This window comes from Cryptomeria japonica, chromosome 11 (genome assembly GCF_030272615.1).
Source record: "Cryptomeria japonica chromosome 11, Sugi_1.0, whole genome shotgun sequence".
In the NCBI taxonomy this organism is placed as follows: Eukaryota; Viridiplantae; Streptophyta; class Pinopsida; order Cupressales; family Cupressaceae; genus Cryptomeria; species Cryptomeria japonica.
In genome coordinates, this window is record NC_081415.1 from 665,918,545 (window position 1) to 665,944,198 (window position 25,654).

At 34.3% G+C, this 25,654-nt stretch overlaps 1 protein-coding gene across 1 annotated transcript in view; it reads right to left on the reverse strand.

Moving 5' to 3' along the window:
- Positions 1 to 19,966, reverse strand: part of LOC131078989 (ras-related protein RABC1) — a 38,927-nt gene extending 18,961 nt beyond the window's left edge. Inside the window, exons 1-2 of the mRNA XM_058016853.2 lie at positions 19,609 to 19,966; positions 9,297 to 9,365 (exon numbers count right to left, since the gene is read on the reverse strand). Coding sequence (XP_057872836.1) covers positions 9,297 to 9,365; positions 19,609 to 19,747 — 208 coding nt within the window. The 5' untranslated portion in view covers positions 19,748 to 19,966. The remainder of the gene's footprint in view (positions 1 to 9,296; positions 9,366 to 19,608) is intronic.
- Between the last annotated feature and the right edge of the window lie 5,688 nt (positions 19,967 to 25,654).

A 25,654-nucleotide genomic window follows, 5' to 3' on the forward strand; every position in this document is an offset into this window, starting at 1 on the left:
TATTTCCACACAGCAAAAAGAAACTACGTTATCAGACCATCATTTTGTTGCAAAAAGAGAATACTGAATACCCAAGTTCAAGATGGATGAGGTGGTTGCATCGTTACTGTCTAAAAAGATGCGAAGAAAGACTTCTGAACCAGTAAGGAGGCTCTTGCAATTCATGGTAGATTGAAAGAGAAAGGCAAGAAGGACAAGAAGCAAGAAAAAGAAAGATCCAAATCTTATGGGAAATCAAGTCTCTTAGAAAGTCCAAGGCAAAATGTTGGTACTGCAGCAAACATAGTTACTTCCACAAGGAGTGTGAAGAGGGGAAAAGGAAGTAAAAGAACAACTCCAGTTTTGAATCAGATAAATCCTCTCAGGATGACAGAGAAGTGGTTTTTCCTACCTTGGCAACACCTACATCGATAGATGTGTGGTTGATAGACTCTAGTGCATCTTTTCACATGACCTCACATAGGGTTTGGTTCACAAAGTATGAAGAGTTTTACAGTGGAAAGGTGTTCTTGGGTGATGTTTCTCACTTGAGAATCAATGGCCAAGGAAAAGTCTAGATTCAATTCCCTAATAGATGAGTGAAAGGGATCAATGTTGTTCTAACTTCTACATAACCATGGTTTGGTACAAAATCTCTTGTCTGTAAGTAAATTGGATGATGTGGGTATGCAGGTTGTTTTCTCAAATGGAGGATGCAAGATGCCTAGAGGAACTATGGTACTTGCTAATGGTTATGGTATCTTGTGCGATGTGTAAATGGTTAACGAATAACAAATCCTATGACCTGTAAGAACAATCATTAAAAAGGAATATTATGGCACATATGACAAGTGTCATGAACCATCTTTGTGTGCAATATTCTAGGCGCCCAAGTTGGGTTTGCAGGCTATAAGAGAATCAACTATTTTTTGTCAATTAAAAAGATTCTCTTACAATTGTAAGTGTTGTAAATTATGACAAATTCTATGACAATTGGAAGGTGTAAGAGCATCTAAATAGCCTATGTCTAGACAATTTCAGGCATCCAAACTTGAGAAAGAAAATTCAAATGTTATGACAACTGTAAGGGGTGTAAAAGAATTTTGTACAATTGCATGTAAAATGCATGGGAAAGTGTGCCATGTTGATTTGGATGCCTGTCCCTTGTTCCTTCCTCAAGAAGCTTCCCGAAAGCTTGTAAAATCTATATAAGGTGTTTAAGGAATAGTCTTCATTGGTTGATTTGCAGATACTGATGCTAATAAGATTGCTCCAGAATTGTCAAGTGGTGAACTCATGAAAGAGTGCAACTCTACAAGTGTATTGTAACCTTCATTGTTTACAAATTAATAAATCGGATTGTGCTTTGGACTGTGGGTTTTCTCTCCCAAAAGGGTTTTCTCCATATATATTTGTGTTATGGTATAATCTCTTTATGTTTTATGTTGTATATCTTCTCACCATAATTGTTAAAGAATTAAAAATCTGCACTATCTCCTCTCCTTAGATTGGTGTAGGAAGTGATTCCGCATACCTTCCTTCCTCTCACTTCTCTTGCAAGTATCCATGGAAAACTAGTCATAGGTGTCTTGGCCAAAGTCAAGTACATTACACAGAGTTGATGTCAAATGAAATATAAAAAATCACAGAAATCCAAACCAAAGATTACAAAAAAAGAACCAAAACTTGAACAAAAGGAAAAGGAAAATGCTTTAAGAGGCACCCTTGCAACACTAACAAGCACTTCCAAGTATCACGCTTTCAAAGTTGCTAGAGTTCTACATGGGAAAAGAACAACAATGTTGATTGACAATGGAGAAACCCACAACTTTATAGATGAAGAATTGGTATGCAAAAGAGAAATGAGAATAAAGGACTTTAGAGGATTCGATGTCAATATAACTGATGGCTTCACCATTCCTTGCACAAAGAGAATACAACAACTTTACATCACATTGAGTAGTCACATGGTGTGTGATAACTACTATCTGGTGGGTCTAGTTGAGATTGGGCCTTAGGTGTGGAGTGGTTACATTCCCTCATAGAATTTACTCTAAACTATCAGACCTTGGAGTTGAAGTTCAAATATAATGTAAATGAACCAATGCTCTGAGGCATTGTAAATAGAGTCCCAAGAGTTGTCTTAACAAAGTGGATGAAGAGATAAATTCTGAAGGACAAGTAGCTTGGGTAGCACATTATTGGGTGACAACTACAACTTCATCCACATTTAAGAAATTCTATTATATTAACATACAAACTATTTTGGATAAGCACAGCACAGTGTTCACTGGCATACCTCCAAGATTGCAACCTAACAGAGGATTTCAGCACATAGTAGAACTTGAGACAAGTTACAAACATGTCATTACAACTCCTTATCACCATCCCAAAAGACACGGGGAGGAAATAAAGCAAGCAATCAAAGAGCTCTTGGATATGTATCACATCAGAACAAGCATTGGTTAAAAAGGATGCATAATGAGGATGTTCGTTGATTACAAAGCCCTCAACAAGAAGACAATCAAGAATCAACACTCCATCCCCAAGATCAATCAGTTGATAAATGAGAATCATGAGTTAGTAGACTACTCCAAGATTGATTTCAGATCAGGGTACCATCAAACAAGAGTAAGAGCGGAGGATGTGCACAAGACTGCTTTCAGGTGTCATTATTAGCAGAGAGTTTCTAGTCATGCCCTTTGGCTTGACAAATGCACCTGCTACTTTCCAATCTTGTATGAATCAAGTATTCATCAAACAATTGAGAAATTTGTGATGGTATTCTTTGACAACATTCTTATCCACAACAAGACTTGGGAAGATCACTTGAAGCATCTAGATGAGGTACTTGGCATTCTTGAATAGCAATCTTCCTTTACCAAGGCATCCAAGTGTGGATATGGGATGACAAAGATTATACACTTGGGGCATATAATCAATGTCCGAGGTGTCCAAGTGGACCCGTAGACAGTATAGACAATCTTAAATTTGCCTCCTTTGAAGAGTTTGACATAGTTGAGACGTTTCATTGACCTTTGTAGTTGCTATAGGATATGTGAAGGATTTCTCATGATTAGCAGTACCATTGCGAGATTTAACAAAGAAAAAAATTTCAATGTCAAATTCAACACAATGAGCTTTTGACAAGCTCAAGGAGGTAATGAGTTCATGCCTAATGTTACTTGTTCTGAATTTTTCACTTGATATAATATAAGAGTGTGATGCTTTAGGAGAAGGGATTGGAGCAATGTTAATGCAAAATGGGCATCCCATAACATCTGAGAGTCAGAAGCTTTGAGAGATTGAAAAGAGATTTTCAGTTTATGATAAAAAGATGTTGACCACTGTGCATGTTTTGACCAAACTTAGACAGAATTTAGTTTGTTGCAGATCTATGGTTAAGTCTAACCACAACAACTTCAAATTCTTCCTCAACCAAAGAGATTTGAATGATAGACAATAGAAACGAGTGAGTAAGCTTCAAGCTTATGATTTTGATAGAATATGTTAAGAGTAAGAACAATGTTGCTATTTAATGCCCTATCTAGAAAACCAGCTTTATGCTCTATGCCTAATATCTCTGCTGATTGGAAGACGATTATAATATCAGTATGCAAGGACACATTTACTATTGATGTCCTTGAGAACAAATAACAAGATGACAAGTATAACGCAACAAACAATCTCATCTTTTACAAGGATAGAGTCTATCTTTCCCCAAATTCAAAGGTGAACAATAAACTCTTGAGAACAATTCATGGTACACTCTTGGCAGATCACCCAGGAAACTCCAACACTTATAAATTGAGAGAGATTTTTTTCCAAACATCTAAAGGTCAATGTCCTCAAACACATCAAAGAGAGTGTTACCTACCAACAAAACAAAACAGAGTTTGTGTTCCCAACAAGTTTATTGCGGCCCTTACCTATTCCCAATAAAAAATGGGAGAACATCTGTATGAACTTCATCACCGGCCTTCCAAGAGTTCACTGTAAGGATTGCATATACATTGAAATAGACAAAATCACTAATTATACTCATTTCTTTGCAAAATATTTTGAGTACAAGGAACCACAAGTCATTGGATTATTATTCAAATAAGTATTTAGGCTTCGTGAATTGCCTAAAGACATAATGAGTGTCATAGATAACAAGTTCCTTAGCATATTTTGGCAGGAGCTTTTTTGTTTGGCAAGAACCAAGATGAAACCATAGTGAAAACACACAGACAATACTGAGAGGGGAGGGGGTGAATCAGTATTGTAAAACTGAACTGATTAAAATAAAACATTCAACAGATAGTCAAAGCACAAGAACACAGAATTTCCCATGGAAAACCCTTTCGGGTAAAAAAACCACATCTTACAAGAATTATTATTATCAAAGTGGGCACTGACCCAATTACAAATAGGAGCATCAACTCCTTAATGAGCACCAACTCAATATACCAGAGACTTCAATCGCTATGAGAGCACCAACTCTACAAACACAACTTGGCTGTTTTTGAGAGCAAAAAGATACTACGAAGCTTCTGTCTTGAACGACAGAAAGATGAAGATAAACTTCAAATTACAGTGCACAGCTCTTGATACAAACACAACTGAAAGAAATATATAACCAAACGAACTTTTTGTTGCAGCATGCTCTCTGTACTGCCATTATAATAATAGTCGCACAATACACAGTTTTGGATAAAAACCAGTAACTCTTCTTAACTAGTTCCATTTCCTTGTATTCTTCATATTTCGTTTAACACTCCTTCAATACAACACTATAATAATTTTTTGAATCTTCAAAAAATTGAAGACCATTTTCTGTGTGATACGTTACACATTCTACTCAACTAGACTCTCAAGAATCATTCCCAACCTGATCATTCCCAACATGTCTGTCAGAAAGCATAAGACTGTTTCTTATATTCATACGTTCAGATCAAAAACCGAAATAGAAAAAAAATATCTACCAATCAAAACAAAACACATCGATTTTTGAAGAAGAAACGGCTTATCTGATAATACGTTACGAAACAGAAATCGTCCATTCATACACAAAAATAACCAAAGAGAGAACTCCAGCAAAAAATTACACACTTTTCATATATCTTCACAGGACTTTTAATCACACTCCCAAACAAAACCACCATACCAAGTTTTTAGAAAACTTTTTATTAACTCTTCAACTTCTCCAAAAAAAAACGGCTTCGAAAATCATCATCATTTTTTAACCGCAGTACTTGAGGCACTTGTATTCAAGCCACGTGCCTCTGCTGCAGGCAAACGAACCTCAAACGCCTTCTCAGAAAGTCTTTCAGAAAAAGCTGCGGCCATTTGATTAAAGCTTTAAAATCGCACGGCCAAGAAATACATAGAGGTGACTTTACGGCAGTGTAATGTCCCCAAGTAAGTTTAACCATTTAAGACACCATAATTCCAACATTCTCAAAGCAAATAGAAATAGAAATAGAAATTAACATCACGATGGAGTTCAACTTAAAAACCTTACTACCAATGTTACTTTGGAAAGGATTATGATCTTGAATATGACGCTTTGATACCTCAGCGTGACAACACCCTTGGGGTTTTGGATCCAAGCCCAGGCCTAATTTTGGGACGACACCCTCAAGGTCTTACATGGGTCGCTGATCTCTACCCATCTTGGGATAGACGCCCGATGGTTTTACACAAGCCTTTCCCTATTCATTCATACAACCTTCCGACTACATTCATATTAAGGATTAACAATTTGTTTCTGTCTTGTTTAATTGTTCTAACTTGTTCATTTGCTAGTTACGGATAAGAGTTTGTATGATAAAGAATAAATAGTTCTGGATTCATACATGTGTTACATATAAGAAATTAATTATTGAATTATTGTGATTTTATTAAAACATTGATATATTTGACATCCCCTTTATGGTTTATTCTAGTAGTCATGAATTAAATTACTGATGTTGTATTTTGCTGTATTATGGATGACTTGCATTAAATATATATTTCTGTGTAAATTATGTGTACCTTGGCAGGATCGCAGCAGAATTCCTGTAAACTGATCCCAGACGCGTATTCCCAGCCTAAGGAAATCGTATGCAGTGGATGTCAACCAATGGCTAGTGATTAGAGTAGCGTATATTCAGACTGAAGTCCAGACGTATTTTTTCCTCAGCGATTTCCTCCCCTTTATATCTCTCAATTTGAGGGAGAGGTTACACCTCCTCATCATGTATGCCCTTTGGCAAGAGACATACCCTTTCACCCTTTTCACCCTTTGAAAGAGTGCAACTCTTCATTATTTCTACCCTTTGAAAGGGACACGGCCTTTCATAATCAGATCTGCACTTATTATTTAAATCGGATCTGCACTTCTCATTTCCCAATCATCCCCCCCCTCAAATGAGGTTCTCTTCTCCCTTTTATATCTCATTGTTGAGGGAGTCACAACTTTTCCTTTCACGTCTTTTGACTTTTCATTAACTTAAGTAATTTTTAATTAATCATATTTAATTATATTATTTTATATTTTAATTTAATTTTTAATATTTTAATTTAATATTATCATTTATTATTAAATTCTATTTCAAAGTGGGGACATTACAGGCAGACATCATGAACCAAATTCCTCTTACACCAAAAAGAGATAATGCCAAGATACAGAAGAAACACCTGTCAAAAAGGAAAAGAAAATAAACCAATCTGCAACATAGCACCTGCACTCTGTCTATTTAATTCTTATTTCCTGTCATAAAATCGAACTTACAAACACTTAAGCCACATAGCAGAACTCAGCACCGAACAAATTAAACATGCCAACATGTTTTGGTGATCTTTAAACGCACTCTAGCATAAGCATATGGCACAAACTGAACTGACAAAAATTGAGCAACTGAGCACACAAAAGCATTCTGCACTTTGATACTGACATCAAGACAAAAACACAACACATAGTTCCACAGAGTTTCTTGACAGGAGTTGTGGGGACATGGGTACAAGTCTCGAGGATGAGGGAACCAGGGGCTTAAATTTGGGTATGGCAGGGGGATGAGGATGGAGCAGCTCAGCAAAAGTTGAAAGCAAATCAGCACCACACTAAAAGGACTTTTGAAGTTAAAGACAGGGTTTTCTTAAAGTTACAGCCTCATAGACAATCTTCTCTCAAAACAAGTGGAGTTGAATAGCTAGCTCATGGATCACTTCTACAGGCTTTAGTGGAGTTGAGTTGCTTATGAGCTTGAGTTGCCAACACACAACAGAATTCATTATGTATTTCATTATTTCTGCCTTGAAAGGGCACTTGGGCATCATCACTACTTCATTAGAGTTGACTCCTTTGAATAATAAAGATAAGTTGTTTATGGTTCCAAAGGCCATCATTAACATCAAAGAGAAGAAATCGAGGAACAAAAGGATAATAGTATATTTGGTGCATTGAAAAAATCTCCCAACTGAAAATGCTACATGGGAAGGTACAGAGATACTTAGCATCCAAATCTGCACTTGCTTGAGGGCTAGCAATTCTAGGAAGGACACACTATCATGTTTACTTTTCAGAACTAAAATAATTGGCAAACCCGTAGCCTATTTCTTTATTTGTTGTAGGATAATGGATAAAGTGACAGATAATAATTTAATAGTAATATTCAAGTTAATACTAGTAACTTTATTTTAAAAACATTGAAAAAAACAAAATATTAATAAAGTGGCTGTCTATATGGTGCATTATAAGGCCTTATGTAGTACTTCATAAAGTGTTTTAAATTAACACTTTTTGGAGAAAAAATTTTGTGAGAAAAGGTTATTCAAATTGAAAGGGGCAAAATGGAGCTTTTATAAGAAGTAGAATTGTTCATAGAAAATTATACATTGTTTATTGAAATCAAACCCTTTTCTCAATGCTTGGGCTCTCATGTTCACCTTCTTACTCGAGGACAAAAACCCTTGGAGTGCGGGAATTCAGAGGACAAAACCCCTCTCGGTTTCCAACTTGGATGGTCAAACAAAAACCTTCTTGTCCTTTTGTGGTGATTTCACTCAAGAATCACATTGGTGCTAAAAGATTGAAATTTATTCTAGTTCAGTTTGGTTTTTTAAGATACCCAATTGTGTTGAAGATTGCAAATTAAGTACTAGATTTTGTGTTGATTTCAAATATCTAATTATCTCAAGGCATTTGCTACTGCACAGCAAATATAATCATGATTGTAATCGTAACTTGATTGTACCTTCTTGTGAGTTGTACCAATTCTGGGAGCTATGATGCAAATCTGCATCCAAATCACAGCAATTAGAAGTTGCTAAGCCTGCCACTTCTGGCGATGGTCAGACCATACAAGTTGGGGTAAAATTCTATTGCCATACCATCATCTACTCGGTGGTCATACAAGCTGTTTCTAGACACACCTTGTGACAAGCTACCAATCGCAGTCTTGTAAGTTTGATCTATGCTGAATTCATATGAGTTTGATGGGTTATTGCTATTCATATCAGTTGAATATTACTGTTCATTTCAGTATTCTATGAGTGTTATAGTGTTTATTTGGAAACTGTTTGTAGCATTACTTTTCCTTAATATTCAAGTATTGTGTGAGTCAATATATACAAGAAAAAATTGTACGGTTTATGAATATTCTAGAATGGGACATTACAAAATCTAGCAAAAGAAAATGTACACCATTATTGATGGCACTAAGAGTTGAACCCAGGTGTTCTAATAAGTAAAAGAATGCATTGGAGCCTTATGCCTCACCAACTTAAAATCAAAATACATAGAAGTTGTAGAAGGGACTGCAAGAGGTTTAAACTTGACAAAACAATGCCATGGCAATGCGAATATCCCAAACAACAATACTAAATGTTTAATTGGTACTGAAACATTTACTTAAGGCTTATTCACATTAATCCCACTCTTACTCTTGGTATTACCTGTCGTTCATGTCAATGAAGAACCAAAAAATAACAATGTCTTAAACTTCTAATATATCACTATGCAATATCCTAGATGAAGTCTTAAAATAGGGTCTATTTGAATATTCTCAGAAATACGTCATAAAATATTATGAATAAAAACAATTACCTTGGAAGGTTTTTATGGTATTTACATCTTTTGCAAGGTTCAAAATACCTCCAACAAACATTATCTTTCATTACTCATAATATCAAAATGCTTCAAGCCAACTCACTTACAAAAGCACAAAGGATTAGAATGAAAACTCCGTGACATGTTATACAATTTTATTCTAATCAGCCTAAAGATACCAGGATATTTCAGATATCTACATTTTCTAATTCCTGTGATTAAATTTTTGTAGTTAAACACCAACCTGTATCCCAAATTGTTAACTTAATCCTTTTCCCTCCTACTGTCATAAACTTCAACTTGAAATCCACACCTGCATTCAGGCCATTGTCCATAAATTATGGGTGATGATAATATTTATAGCACAATCACAATAAAGTAAAGCTTGCAAACTTTAAACTGAAAGCAAAATTAACAGTAAGATAAGATAGAGAAAATAATGAGCTCGAAAAAGTCTAACATGTTTTTTTTAAATTACTACAGAACTATACATACATACACACACACACACACATATCTATCATGTTGCACATGCAATATCATCCCATGTGCATATTATCCTATCATGTGTCCATGGTAGATGTTGTTATTGAGTAATTAAACTAAAAAATTGTTGGTTATGATAAAAGAAATTGAGATAATTGTATATGTGTATGTATGTGTGTGTGTGTGTGTGTGTATCCCAATAATTGCCAATTAAGACAACAACTTGGTGATCAGTGAAAAAGAAAAAGGCTCAATTATGTCACTGCAAAGGTACTCTTGCAACTAATACCTTACACACAAAAAAGCTTGACACTACAATATAATGCTATGGCCTATGACTATTAAATGTGATTGACCCAAACAATAATGCTATACAATCTCATAACTATTTGATCTTTTGAGTGCAATGTTCAACTTCAAATAGAAGATCGTGAATGTTATACTTAAAAATAAATATTCTCTTAAAACATATGATGAAGAATACCACCCCAAAAAAAAATTTTAAAAAAAATACTACCAACTGAAAACTACAGAACTACACACTATTTACCTTAATAATTATCAGCATTATATTAATTGATTACTGTGACAATATAGTTTTAAGAAGAACAGCTATATTGCTTAATGCATAACAATGTAATCTCGGTCAATTAATTATAATATCTTATCAACAAAAATGAAACAAAAAGGCCTAGGGCATTGGAAGTATGCTTTGGCTTAAGAACTAAGAGCACAAAGATACTGCCTTGAGCTCCCAAAAATCTATATGAGTTTGGATTATGACTCATTAGCTGATGGTGTGGTGTAAGGTATGAAAGACCCCAGGCAATTCCAAGGTTGAATACAATGAAGATTGCTTACTTGATAGGAGTGCAGACAATGCTTCTAAATTCTAGCAACACTCTTAGCAATTCATGAGGATATTCAACGATTTGACTTCATTGTTATGCTGCAATTGGAAATGATACAGAGTGTGATGAAAGATAGGCTAACAAAATGATTGCTCAGGAACACAGGTCTGGTATCATGTCACTCAGCTCCGCATTAGCATTAAGAGTTAGATGGGATAGCTGATGATCAAGAGATAAAGATACCGGAGCTCCTCAGCTTCTGAAGATGGTAGCAGTATGGAAAAGAAGGAAGGAGCAGGAAAGAGGTTCCTGCATCCAGCAAGGAGCCAGGGGATATCCCTGACATTTGGTTTCCGACACAAGATTGAGTTAAGATGCAGAAGAAATTTGAGTTTCTTTGGCAAGTCTTGCAAAGTTGAGAGCCTTAGACTGATTCTGGAAGAAGGCTTCAGCGGAAGTGGATAGGTGGTTTACTGGTCTCATTTTGACCCAACTGTAAGAACAATATTTACAGTTTCTTATAGGACCTTATAGAGAGGCAAAACCCTTTTATATGTTAATGTCTCAAGGATATCTTATTCAGTAATTTATAAAGTTCCACTATAGAAAGATAAAGGCGAGGCAGCATTCCTACTAGAGCTGATTAGGAGATGACCTTCTGCCATAGTATACATTAATTGATTAAGCAGGAAGTAATCTTTGTCACAGACCAAGCTTATCACTTGCCAAGGATTCTTCTGAATCCATGGGTGATGTCAGATTAATGCTTAGCCTTGGGGCTAGAGGTCCTCCTCTAACTTCTACCTATCAAAACAATAAATTAATGGTGGAATTATTCAATGGCATTGGTGGAATCAATTGATTTAAACCATCCACACTAATTCTCCGATGCATATATGCACAGATTCACCTTCCAGAGGAATTTTCAGCACTGGCCTACCATAAAGATATTCCCTTCAATTTTTTTCAATACTTTTGCAAAAAAACTAATGACTCTAGTGCACTTCCTTTATACACTAATTGCCATCCAGTAGACAGTAGATTTACAAAATCTTCTAATAACCAAGAAAACAAACAATCCATGTGTTGTATGAATTGGTCCTGGTGAAAACACAGATACAAGAGCCCATCTAATCATGACTATCACTACTATCTGATAGCTGAAATGAAATGAGCTGTCATGTCTCTGTACACATTATATGTAGTACGTACAACTTCCCACACATTCTTGCTGAACAAATCCATATAGTATTTGCACACCTCTACAATATGCATTGCATTGCTTTTCTTGCAGGTTAATGGCATGGTAAAAAAATAAATCATGGTTCTCATTCGTCTTTAAGAATTTCAATATAAATTAGAAGGCAATCCATAAGCAACATCCAAGGATGTTCCCATGACTGTCTTAGATTTGCATTTGTATATTCCTTGGTTATATATTTGACAAATCTGCCTTTACAAAAACCCCAAATAGTTTCTGAGGCAATTATTTACCTCACAACTACTTAATTATGCATAAAAAATTGTCTTTGCTAAGATCCCTGTCTACTTGATTTTTTTATTGTAGGTTAATAAATAAATTTAATATTGTCATCTATTGGTAATTATATTGATGATATTGAGGGTTTTCTCAGACAGTTTAACCAAGCAGAGATGGTTGCCTACTTTGCCATGTTTTGATTGCTATTCTACTCTTGGCAGATGACATGGTCCTTCTCTCTCATTCTTCCAATGCCTTGCAGCGACAGCTTGATGCACTTTCAAAGTTTTATGATCTTCACCAACTTGTGATCAAGCTTAATAAATCTAAGGTCACACCACCAAGAATGCTCTTTCTAAGTTTCATTTCTTCTACAATGGGGCCCCTATGGAGAAAAAAACTAAGTTTTGAGTTCAATTTACAGGTATTCTCTCCTTCCAACCCAGCTCCCAATCTCATTTTTGCAAGTGGATATGCTAAAACACTATATGTTTTGTAGTTTGGGGCCCTCGCTTGGGCCCTTGTGAATGTAGGCTCAGAATGAGACACAGCAAATTGATACAATTAAGCTTCAATTTATGATACAATACAAATTGATAGTTCCCCAAAGTATTGTCCAAGACAAATTGGCCTTCCAAACCCATTGTCTCAAGAGAACCTTCATACTCACTTGGTTTATACTTTATACACATGTTAAGGTCTATGGGTTGTTCTTTTTTGGCATTGCATTCCTTGAAAGAGACTGCCTCTTTAGGACAACATAACATTGCACTTGCTGATTCTCAGTCATCTCTTCTTCCAGTCTATCAGCATTTCTTCGGACAAGCATCCTTCCTTCAAATACTCCTTATGTGCTCCCTGTCACCTTCTTCCAAGAACAGAAGTTATCAATCATTTCATCAAAGAGAAAATTTACCATTGATACGCTCAAGTTACTTGGCCCTCCCCTCTGAATTCACTCAATCTCAAACTACCTTTCATTGAGCCTTTCTTACAGGTTTTTTGATGGGATCATTGTTCATTCCACGTCTTCAGCATCTAAGTTGCCAAATCATAATTGGAATCTAATATAGGTATGTGGGTACAATTAAGCAAGAAATTTGGAGGTTTGGGTACCTTTGTACAAAAAAAATATAAAAATCATAAATATATACATATTTGAGGCCTAAAAATAGGAATTAAGATCAAAACACAGATCATGCATATGCTAAACAAGACTATCATAAATATTACAAATTTGAAATGTGGTATATTACATATCAAGCTATTTTAGATATTCATATAAATATCCATACATAAAGCTAAATTTAAACATATGTGGTAATGCACATAAAGCTAAAATGTTATAAAGGCAATCCTAATATTTAGAGAAAGTAATGGTTATAAAAATATAAAAAGTTGCATTATCACTTAGACAATCTAAAACAAATGATTCATAAGTAAATACTTCATTTTTTTCCTTTCTTTCTTCTCTATTACTATATTAGCCATAATTTTGAAATTAGGCTCCAATTGGTCACAAACAAGATAAGGGGAGTTTTAAGTTCATGGAATCTAAAACAAATGATTCATAAGTAAATACTTCATTTTTTTCCTTTCTTTCTTCTCTATTACTATATTAGCCATAATTTTGAAATTAGGCTCCAATAGGTCACAAACAAGATAAGGGGAGTGGTGGATCACACATTCCATCCCTCCTTGCTATTCTTGAACAACACCACCTTTTCATTCAGCACCACCTTCATCTTTTCCATCTAACTAAAGCACCCACAGCTGGGCGGCCACAATTTGGCCTTCATCACAACAGAATTCCACAACCTATCTAGTGCCTCCCACACTCGATAAATCGGCCCCCTCAACACCTCCTCCATGGGCAAGGGCTCCAACCCTTTATTTGTTGTAGAATTCAAAACAACGCAAACCTTTAAGTTCATGGAATCACATGACAACCACATTGGGATCAATGTCATAAAAATCGTCTCCACTACTTCCACCCAGCTTGACCTGCACTTGAAAAATGAGAAAAACATCGAAGTTTGGATAAATGTCTGCTCAGTTGGATCCAATATTAGAGTCTCTGTTGTCCTCCAAAATTTCCATCCATTTCTTGAATCACCTTGGAACCAAACACCATGTCTAATCTAGAATCACTCATGTTAGTCCCTCAATGATTCCACACAATTTCAAACCAAAAATCCAAACCCTACCTAGTTCCACAAGTGATTCAATTCCACATCCAATTCCATGATGAACCATACCTAGAATCACCCTTGTTTCTATCAATTCAGTATATAAATTGAAAATAGAACAATCATGTTAAGAGAGTGTGGCAAATCTAGTTAAGCTCTAATAACGGATAACCTATGTGAGAGCTTCTTGTAGTCTTGTTGGCATACTAAACAAATCGTAATGGATTTTCCAATGTGAAATGGGGAGAAAATTGCTCTCTAGGCTGGAGTTTTTCACTTGGGTTGGGTTTTTGTCCAAGTCAGAATTATTGTTGTTGTGTGAACAGGTACTTAAATTGCTCTTTTCCACAATGGGAATGTAAAGTACTCTGTTTTCCTTATTTGAACATACCATGATAGTTGAAAATTATTTGCATATGGTAAAAACTGTTTGTTGAGGCATTGTGAGAGTTCTTTGCATTGGAATCCATTTGCTGACCACTGAGCATGTGGCATATTCACCCCATTTTACAGATCAGATCTGCTCAAAGAAATCCAGAAAACTTTTGCTGATGTCCAGAGTCAATGAAGAATATGAAGTTGGGTCGATTTTGAAGGAATGATGATTAAATGCCAAAGATGAAGATGGACAAACTTTGAGTAGATGAAAATTGAAAACCAACAAAGAAGGGAATTGGCATTATAGGAAGATACTTGGGTGCCTCTACAAATGAGGATGCCACTGTGGAAGCACCTAGTAAGAAGTACGAATATTCCGTGCCTTGTTGAAATGATCAACAAATGAGGATGCCACTATGGAAGCACCTAATAAGAAGTATGAATATTTAATGCTTTCCCTTATTAATATTCAGTGCCTTGTTGAAATGATCAATGCCTTGCCTTCTGATTAACTTGTTCATTGAAGTGCATTTGATTTTTATGTTGAAGGAATTGCTTGAAAATGAAAGTGATTTTACATTGATTTATTGCTTGAATATCCATCCATCCTCCATCATTCATGTCTGAGTATCCAATGCCCTGCTTAAGTATTCAACGCCCTGCATTAACCTGAGTTGCTTAAAAGGTTGCTGATTTCTACTGCTTTATTGAAATGCTAAAGTAAGAAACATAAGCAAAGAAGATGCTGTTTGCTGATAGAGAGATAAAGGGCTTTTGTCCTCAGGTTAATTGAGCCATAGTTCCATGCTCCACAACGAGTATAAATCAGATAATAAAATATTTTCTCCATAATGTGCCTTCTCCTTGCTTGGTTTCTCTTAAATACCTTTTTCCTCCAATAGACATAACTCTTCACATGCCCTTTGACATTTATCAAAAATAAATTTTAATTATAATTTCAGTTTATTATCACCTAATTCTTTCTTGAGGAAATCACAGGCATGTGACTAAATTCATTTTGGCAGCAGCTGGCTTAACTACTGTGATTCTTCTAATATGCAAATTCCTTCTTAATTCATAAAACTACAACTTCATTGAAGAACAACTACTTCAATAATACCCTTTTCATTTTGCTAAATCCTGTCTTTCACTGCCAGCACCTTTATGGTATGCAGCAAAGGATCTTAATTACTTAATTCTTCTATGTCTTTTCTTAAGGATGGGAATCACATTTTCTTCAATAGTACATCTGCTGCCCTAGCATATATATCTACACCTGATCATGTTACAAATCACTGATGTTACAGTTATTAATAGCAAACTGGTATCTTGTGTGGACAGAGTTTAAGTTTGAAGAGGGAAAATTAAATGAGATCCCTGAACTTGGTTACCAGGTTACCTCATGAAGAAAAAGGGCCAAGCACCTCTGATATGAGTTGAAGAAGAAGGTGGATCTCTATGTACAAAATAGTTGCACCATGGATTTCCTACTGGACCTCACATCAAAAAATAAATACTCCTTAGGCTCCACCTCTCAAAGTGAATCAATGCAATAAAATCTCACTTTTGAAATATGGAAATTTGTCTCAACATATAGCTGATGGGAGCACACCTGCAACTGCCAAGGGGAACCCGCAATGATGCTAATTTGTTTGTGCGTGGAAAACAACTTTTCCCTCAGTGATCAGGTTTGCAAGAAGACATTGATTTTTCTATCAATAAATCATTTTCAAATCATTTTTCACATTACATCCAATGTTTTCTTCACAAAAAAAATTGATTTTACAGTGATCTGTTTGCAGAACAGGTTACAGCTTCCTGAAATGCCAAAACAAAAATATTGGCAACAGCAGTTATTTTTTTAACAGACAGGTTGCGAATCCAAAAACTTAAAAGCATGAAACAGGCCCTCCATGTCACATTTCTTGCAACATAGATTTGGGTGTACATTTATTTCTAAGTAGACCTCACACCAAAAAATAATATGCTCATTAGACTCCACCTCTCAAAAAGAATAAAGTCAATAAACTCTCACTCTGTAAAATATAGAGATGCATACAATGCAGTACTCTGAAATAAATAACAGTTGCGTACAGCCAGCACAGATAGTATACCAGATTGTATTACCCATAAATGGATCTCTCGTACATACTATGCCAGAATAATAGGAGTCTCACAGCCAGGTAAGGATTAAGCACAACACCATTATCCAGAAGTCCGCGCCAATAGCAGGGATGTATGCACACCCAGAAAACAAGGTTCAAACATTAAGATAACCCACATGCCATCATGCTCAGAATTGAATACTCACCAAATCGACCCCTGTAGATTATCATGTGTACACAGATATACTTCCAGATTTGTCTGAAATAATATAATAGCAAATATCTTTATTATCGAAATTTGTCTTTGAAGGAAGACTTCACAAATTAGCTCTGTAGTAATTGCTGAACTGCAAATTTGCAATCACTCCACGGAGAAGGGTTGGGTTTTCATCCAAACCTTCAAGCTCCAAGGGGTTGCGTCCTCAGAAACTTCACTCCTCCCAGGAAAGGAAATGAGTTACATATCAATTTCAATAACAATCTGAACATGTTCAATTCATCCACAAACCCTTCTTCGTAAAGACACCCCTCAGCCTTCTATAAGATAGGCCTACATTTAATGCTTGAGGCTGAGAACAATATTAAATAAAGTGACAATTAAACATTATTTTATTCAATTTTATTATTTTTAACTAAATTAATTAATATTAAGTTATCCTTTTAAAATAATATTTATTTTTGGACAACTTAATTAATTAATTTAATTAACGTCACTTTATCAAAATTGGGCACATTACAAGTTAGAAATTTATTTGTGACTGGGAAAACAGCTTTTCCCTCACTGATCTGGTTTGCAAGAAGACATTAAATTTTCTATTAATAAATCATTTTCAAATTATTTGTCGCATTACATAGAATATTTTTTTCAAAAAGAAATTGACTCTACAGTGATCTGCGAATGGCCCCAAAATATTGGTAACAGCAGTTTTTTTTGTTGCAAACATCTTGCAATCTCAAAAACGTGAAACAGGTCCTCCATGTCACATTTCTTGCAACATTGATTTAGAAAAACATTTATTTCTTTTATATTAATCATTAATGTATACGTGCATTGCTTATTGGTTATTTCTGTAGTGTTATTCATTAATCTTCATTGATCAGTGTAAGATCATTTCTCCGTTTTCACTAGGGTGCATTATCAAACCCAGTCACCCATGATGCATTGATGAGAAACTAGAAAGTGTTACTCTCAACTCACACAGAGCTGCACCATCTGGGGTGTACAAGTAACAAATAATAAATTGAAATTACTTTTTTATTGAATGAATGAATGAAGGGATTCTAATAACGTCCACAAGACCAAAACAGTCTAAGGGACCAAGGACTCCAAAAATAACACTAATTTAGGCTTTTCTCCAAGTCAGCTCTCCATTTATGTATCTTGACTAAAAAAATTGCAGTTTTGTGCAGCCTTGCTTCTTCAAACAGCTAACTCAGATTGTCCACCTTTAGATCGTTTTCAAACTGCTTACAGATATCCTCGTATGCCACACAATCCATGATGAAACACCACTCAGTTTCAACAGCTCATTTATCGAAAAATATACAAATCCTTTCTTCCCATTCTTCCTTGGGAGTTGACCATCTACCCATTTCACATCGAAGACGATGCGATCCGGTCCTCAACTGAGCCATTAAGATCCTAGCCTTACCCTTGATTTCAGCCTTTAAATAAGCCTTTTCATCATGCGTCCACATGGGATTAAATTCTTTAACATAGCGAATCTTTTTCCGACCATTCTGTTTGGTCCACGTGGCAGTCCTAAATTTTTCCAGCACCCAAATTTTTATCTCTTCAATGTCTTCATTAGAATTAGGACAATCTTGCCAATGGATGTCCCATTTGTTCATCCATTTGTCATTTTGCTTCTTCCACATCTTCTTTCTACGTTTTAACTCCTCCATAGTAACCATTTTGGGCCAACGATGTTCATCCATATTTTCAACCTTTTTTAAATAGCTTAATAAACGGATTATAGCTGAAGCCTCCATCGGGAACATACTGGCCTCAGCTAATAGGATCTCATACGGAACCGTTGATTTATTAAGTGTTTTTGAATTCTTTCTAATTGTCTCCACTTGTGATTTGACATGCTGTTTCCCCAAACCTCACAACCATAAAGTACAACCGGAACAACCAATAAGCCAAAAAGCGTTTTGAAAAGAAGCCAACTTCACACTACATCACGTTCTGCAACCTAAATTATTCTGAAGCATGTCGAACATAAATTCAACTGACTAAGCTCTTATAGTTGTTTGACTGCCTTAAGGTACCTTACAAAAATCTCTAGGGACCTTATAAGCCCATACTCTAACTTAATTTTCCAGATACGGATCAGAAGGGAGGGAAGTCCCTGGGAGTGGAAAGTTCACCCAAAGATATTTTTCAAGACTATTTTTTGCTAATTGGCCACTGTTTCATATAACTTGATTGTAGTCATTAGCAAAATAAAAACAATATTCAAACGCTAAACACATCTTTACATGATGTTAGTCTGTTAGAACTCAGTTCACCTGGAGACACAGGGATATGGGTACATGGACACCATTTCAAAACAAAGTATAGAATTAAAAGAAAAAGGGTATGGCTATAGTATAAATAATGATAAATATTTTCACCGGATGACGTGGGCAAGGGGAGACGGTCCTAACCCCTAAACTAAAGTGCCCCATGATTATGGAACCTCAACATTAAGTTATTATACTAGCCAAAATCGCATAACAGCTTTCAGCTTTAGTTAATTCTCCCAGGTTATTTCTATTGAACATGAAATATTTTACCCCAGCATCTACAGAGCTACACGATAAAAAAAAAAAACTTGAAAAAGCATGTAAACTCTTCTCATCGTAAAAATTTTCTTCACAGATTAACCTAACACAAGAATTTCTTATTTTTAAACTGGAAACAGTCGCCAATTATTTAAGGTCACCATCCAAGACAATTATCTAGTTACATATTCGCAACCCACAATTCATACATTAGCCATTACAATGCAGATATTAAATCCAAGATTTCCACACTCAAAATTTACAGGGAAAAGGAACAAAAGAGGATGGAAATGCATACCTATTGTGGGGCTCAAGTCATCGAATGAATCGGAAGTGAAGCGCAACAGAAGGCTGCTCTTGCCCACTCCTGAATCTCCAATCAGTAACAGTTTAAACAAATAATCGAAATCGCCCCCTTGGCTTGCAGGGGAAGCCATCGAATTATATTCAATTCCTGCCTCAATCTATCCTTCGTGTTCAAGCAGAAATCATCAAGACAGCAAAATTGTAGATGCAAAGATTTGATCGCTAGATCTGCCGAGCGTCCGCTGCAATTGCTTATTGCGTAAAGGTAACTCTAATAATGGGTAGGATCTTTCTTTTCATTTCAGCTTTATATTAAAGTAACCATCGACTTCTGTTCCACATTTTATCTTATTTTATTTGTGGAATCCAGCAGATGGTTATTATTTTAATCTCTTGGAAACTAAAGACAGGTGTAAATATTTCCACCGACTCTCTTCAAATCCCAATAATTACTTTTTCAACTATAAATTTTCTCCACTTGCAGGAACACTTCTAAGTAAAATCGGTATGGTAATGTGCGACTCCAACTCATTTTTTTATATGGGTACAAACAGATATTTAATATATGACTCCAGCTCTAACATTAATATAGGTAAATTTAATATTTGATTTTTCGTAGGTTTATTATAAATCATTCATTTTTAAGATTGATTTTTGGTAACATATTATAAATCATTCGATTTTATTAAGGTCAAAGGTCTTTATCTCTCTCTTATTTTTTTATTATAAGACTTGATGTTTGGTAGGCTCAATATAAATCATTTAACTTCACCAAAAGACTAAAGGTCCTCATCTATCTATCTTAATTCTTGATTAGAGTTTTGCATGTAACAAGACTTAATCATCGATTGGCTCCATGTAAACCATTCAAGTACACTCAAAGACCAAAGAATGCCATCTCTCTTTCTTGATTCTCGATTTGCACTCAAAAAAATTCATTCATAGTAGGCTCATTATAAACCATTCAATTTCACAATAAGACCTAAAGCCTCCATCTTTCTTTACTAATTAGAGCTTTGCAGTTAGCAAGACTCAATCCCTAATTTCACTAGAAGACCAAAGGCTTTTATATATATTTCGTTTTTAGAGTTTTGCATTTGGCAAGACTTGACCCTTAGTAGGCTCATTATTAACCATTTAATTTCATCAAAAGATCAAAGGTCTTCATCTATCTTTCTTGATTAGAGCCTTGCACTAAGCAAGACTTGATCCCTCTTTGTCTCATTAAACCATTCAACTTCACCAAAAGACCAAAGGCCCTCATTTATCTTTCTCAATTAAATTGAAAAGATGTGAACTAGTATAAATAACTTAAATCTATCTACCTCAAAAACACAAGAAATAAAACTAGCTCTTGTGCCCAGAGGAGGTTCAAGGGATATGTCAATAGGAAATAAAAGGAAAATTTTAAATGTATTTTAATATTACATAATTAGTTATATAATAATATAAATGTTTTTTTTGTCTAAGCTACTTGCTAATAAGAGTTATAGATGAAAGCTTGAAATTGATTTTATTGCCATTATGCATTACAAAAATGTATTTATATTTTGTTTTATCTTTCGGTACTATAGATTAGAATGATTCAAAGCCATCTAGATTGCAAGAAGAAAACCTTCAATCAACAAAACATGTAGATAGAAGGCTTTCAAGAGTATAAGATATGCAATATGACATGACTTGAATATTTGATAATACTTTCTACTTGGGTTTGTGACAAGTTTGACATTGGAAAGAGATTAAAGTACCACACAAAAGCGATTTGGCTATGTACACATTCAAAAAAATAAAACTCGATAAAATTATGACAATTGACTTGTGTTAAGATTTTACTTGAATAATCATTGTATCATATGAATAGATATAGAAATTATTCAATAATTTTTCAATTTTTTTTTAATTTTCACATTAGTTTTTAAAAAATAGTTTCCTTTGAATAATCTAAAAAGTCACATGGCAATATATGAATAATATGATATAATTCATTGTGACTGAATTGTTCACTTCCCTTCAATTTGAAATTAAGATTAGTATTTTTAATGTAGTGGAAATGGAGTTCACTAGTCTAAACCTGCAAACTAGGATTTAGACCCACAAATTACATTGGAGAACCAAAAAAAAAAGGCTCAACTTCAAACCCTTAAGAGAATTGGGCACTTGATTGAATGATTGTTCTCTTTTGATTTGATTGATTGGATGAGATAGATCTACAAGAATTAAGCTAAATAATGCAAAAGTGGTAATAATCAACATAAATAGACAAATGTAGATCTGAGAATCGACTAAGATGTATAGAACTAGAAAGGGGATGCAGAGAGGAACTTGTTGAAATTGGAGCTCAAAATGGCTAGACATTGTGGCTAGGCACCCTAGTCCTCAAAGGTGTCCAAGTGCAGAACAAGGGTCAAATTGGTCTCAAGTGTCTCTAAACTGGCTTCTAGGCACTAGGCGCCCTAGTCCTTTCCTTTTTTTTTATGAAATTTGTCTGGTTTCCTATCTTTGTATGCACTATGCTCATGTACCATCAAACTAAGCTTGAAACTAATTTTTGAGCTTGCAAATGCACAAAAAGAGAGGAAAATGGTGTTGGGTTGTATAAGGGCTTGCCTAAGTCGAACCCCAAGTTGGAATTGATTATGACAATGATGAAAGAGAGAGCTTACCCTTGGTAGGGTAGAGACTATATTTGAAAGAAATGTTGAATTGAAGTACTAAAGTGAAATGATTATACCTTTGATTGATGATACAATGATCTTAGGATAATTCCTCCAAGTGTTGATGCAATAACATGATAAATCATCACAAAATTCATCATGAAAACATAATTGAAGACAACTTGTTGCTCGATGCTCCTTAAACTTAGATTTGCTCTTGAGGAAGAGTATTTGCTCTTGAATTATGAAAATGGAATGATAAAATGAATTAGGTATGATATCTTCTATATAGAGTTCTCAAGGTATTTTTGCATTCAAGCCAACTTACAACAGTCGTATCCTAATTTCGAGACCAATTTTGGAAATGTTAAGGCTGACACATTACTCTCTTTAAATTTTGACAAAAAAGTGTTGGGCATTGACAACAATTGTCATAAACCCGTAAAATAGGCCCCGATTTTTAGGGAAGCAATATAATAGGGCCCTAATATAAAATATATAATTTATATTAGAATTCATGACATTTAGATGGGGAATAAAGTGCATAAAAATTAAAAATAGGATAGAATACCAAATAAGTTTTAAATGGTGTAGAAGAAAGGGCACACTAAAATAAGGGCCCAAAAAGGAGTGTGTTGAAGTTTTAAAATAGGATAGGACTCATATTCTTGAGTTGGGGATTAATTCAAGACAAGAAATGGTCCCAAAATGCTTAGGAGAAATGGAAAACTAAAATGAGCGCTAAGGAGAGTGTGAAATTGGACTCGTAATTAAAGGAGTACAATTTACAACACTATAGCATCTATAAGAGTGTTTTTTGTCTTTGTAAGTCACATTTTGTTTTGTAGCTTCCCTTTCAAAATCTTCTTTTTCCTATGCATTGAAACATAATGTTGTTAGATGAAAAAACAATATTTGAAACCATGTTATTATGTATGTAAATTTAGTAATAAAAAACTAAATTTGAAAAGGACCTGTTAAATATTTTATTATTTCTTTTTTTTATCATCAATTGTCTACTTGTATAAGATAAATGTAATTAATTTTTTTTATTAGTTATTTGCTTTTAAAATAACACAATTAAAATTTTATAACTTTAAGAGAGAATACAACTAACTGTACATACTTGAATTTTCTCTTGCAAGAGTAATTGTAGGCAAGCTTCTTCTTTCTTTCCAATAATGTATGAATTACCTTTCATTATGAAATAGTGGTCAAAAGTTAATGTAGGCTATATACGAAGACCTTTTATGCATTCAACTCTAGATATTATTGTAAATTTGAGGCCTTATGTTTTAGTTTTACAAATATCAATCATGGCTAAATATACAGTATAAGGCCTTATGATTTTGTGTATAGTGATAGTCATTCCATGAATAGTGATATTTGTCTATTGTTGCCTCATATCAATATAAGTTATATTGATATAGTTTTTGGGTTTGTTTCATCCAACGATGTCCACCATTATAGTTATCAAATGTTATTGTAATATGTGATGGTGATTTCAGTGGTTTAGATATGTTGGGATATATAATATCTTTGACCTCTCCAAGAGATGAAGTTACATGTCCAACTTTGATTTGTAAGTTTTTTATAAACATGAGATTTTAAAATTTGCTTAGCAGTACCTTTGAGGAAGTTGCTCATCTTTATTAATGTCTAATTTACATTGTTTATTTACTATAAAATTGAGTGCAATAGGTAAATTTAGTAGTTAAAAAATTTATTTACTATGTAAAATTACTAGCATTTGTAGCAAATAAGTGTATCACTTGGTCTAAATATTCGTGTTCAACTATTTTTAGCTGCTTGCTTGTGTGAGTCATTAATAGTTCCAATCATATTGTGTTGGTTTTGAATTGCACATATTTTATAATGTGTGGAAAGTGTATTTGAAGTGGATTGTCACCTTGTTGTCTAATTATTGTGTGTATTCTAACACTTTATTAAATTTTTGTCATATATTTCTCACGGTTGTGTCAATGCATAGATAAGTTGATCCATAATAGGTGGTGAAACACTGTGAAAATGGAGGTTAGGTTAAACCAATAGGAAATCATGTTTAAAGAGCTTTCAACCATAAGCAAAACATGAAGATTGCATGTAAACCAATAGGAAATCATGTTTAAAAAACATAGTTTAATAATCAAATAAATATTGATATTCATAATCAAATAAATACTAAATATTCATAATCAAATAAATATTGAATATGCATTTCATTAAATGGACAAAAATGGGTGTCTATAAGTGGTAGTTAGGTGAGATCTTTTATAACAATTATATAAATGCAAATAAAGTAGATATTTTATTGTTGGGGAATTGCTTAAGGTAATTTGCTATAAAATCTTAATAGTAGTTTTGGACCAATGAAGCTCATCTCATCGATGAGAATGTATTGTATATTATTCATGTCTTCTTCAAATGTTGTCAATATTTGTCCTTGTGTTGGTAAATAGATTTGTCACTACAAATTTCAAAGTGGCTTGCTCAATGGGTAGTAATAAATGTCCCAACTATTGGATAAGTTTTTATTGGTGTAACAACTTTACTCTACATTTGAGAGGGGAAACTCCTTCATATGATGGGGGTTTTGGGTTTTTTTGTCTATTTTTCATCTAAAAGTACATAAAGGAGAAAGGACAAAATTAAGAAAAGATGAATAACAAAAACCCCAATGGTAGACATACAAATATCAACTAACATTTCAAAAATTGAATAAATTATAAGGGGAAGTTTTTATCTCAAAACATGTTTTAGATATGCAAAATTGATGAAAGAAGGATAACAAACCTCAACATATGAAGAGATAGGGTATACAAGAACATTCAAATCAAGATATCCAGAAATGAATGTGTTACATTACATCAATTGCATATATTACCAATGGTTTTCACATATACATAGAGTGATTACCAATTTAACATGCGAGAAATGAGCAATAATAGCTTACAAATACATTTAGGACATACAAACAAAATGTATTCATTTTTATCCTTTTGAAATTATACAATTCCAAAAACCAATTTTGTATAATGTGTAAAGCCAAAATTCTTCATGACATATCTTTAAAATGTTCTCAAAGTTCCCCTTGTGAAAAAGTATCTCAAAAAGTCCCCTATTACTTTTGATGAAGCCTTGTATTTATAGTCTTTCTTTGATAATCATCTAGTAAAGTTACCTTCTTGAAATCCAATGGTCTTAATTAAATAGGATTTACATCACTTTTCTAGAAATGAGGTGCCTTCCTAACTTTAGTTACAATAAGTGACATAAGTCACTTTTACAAAAAGAGCTCATCTAAAACTTATAACTTCCAAGTTATGGGTATGTTGAGTTACTTCTCTATCTTTGATTGTTTCATTTGTCCTTGTAACCATCTCA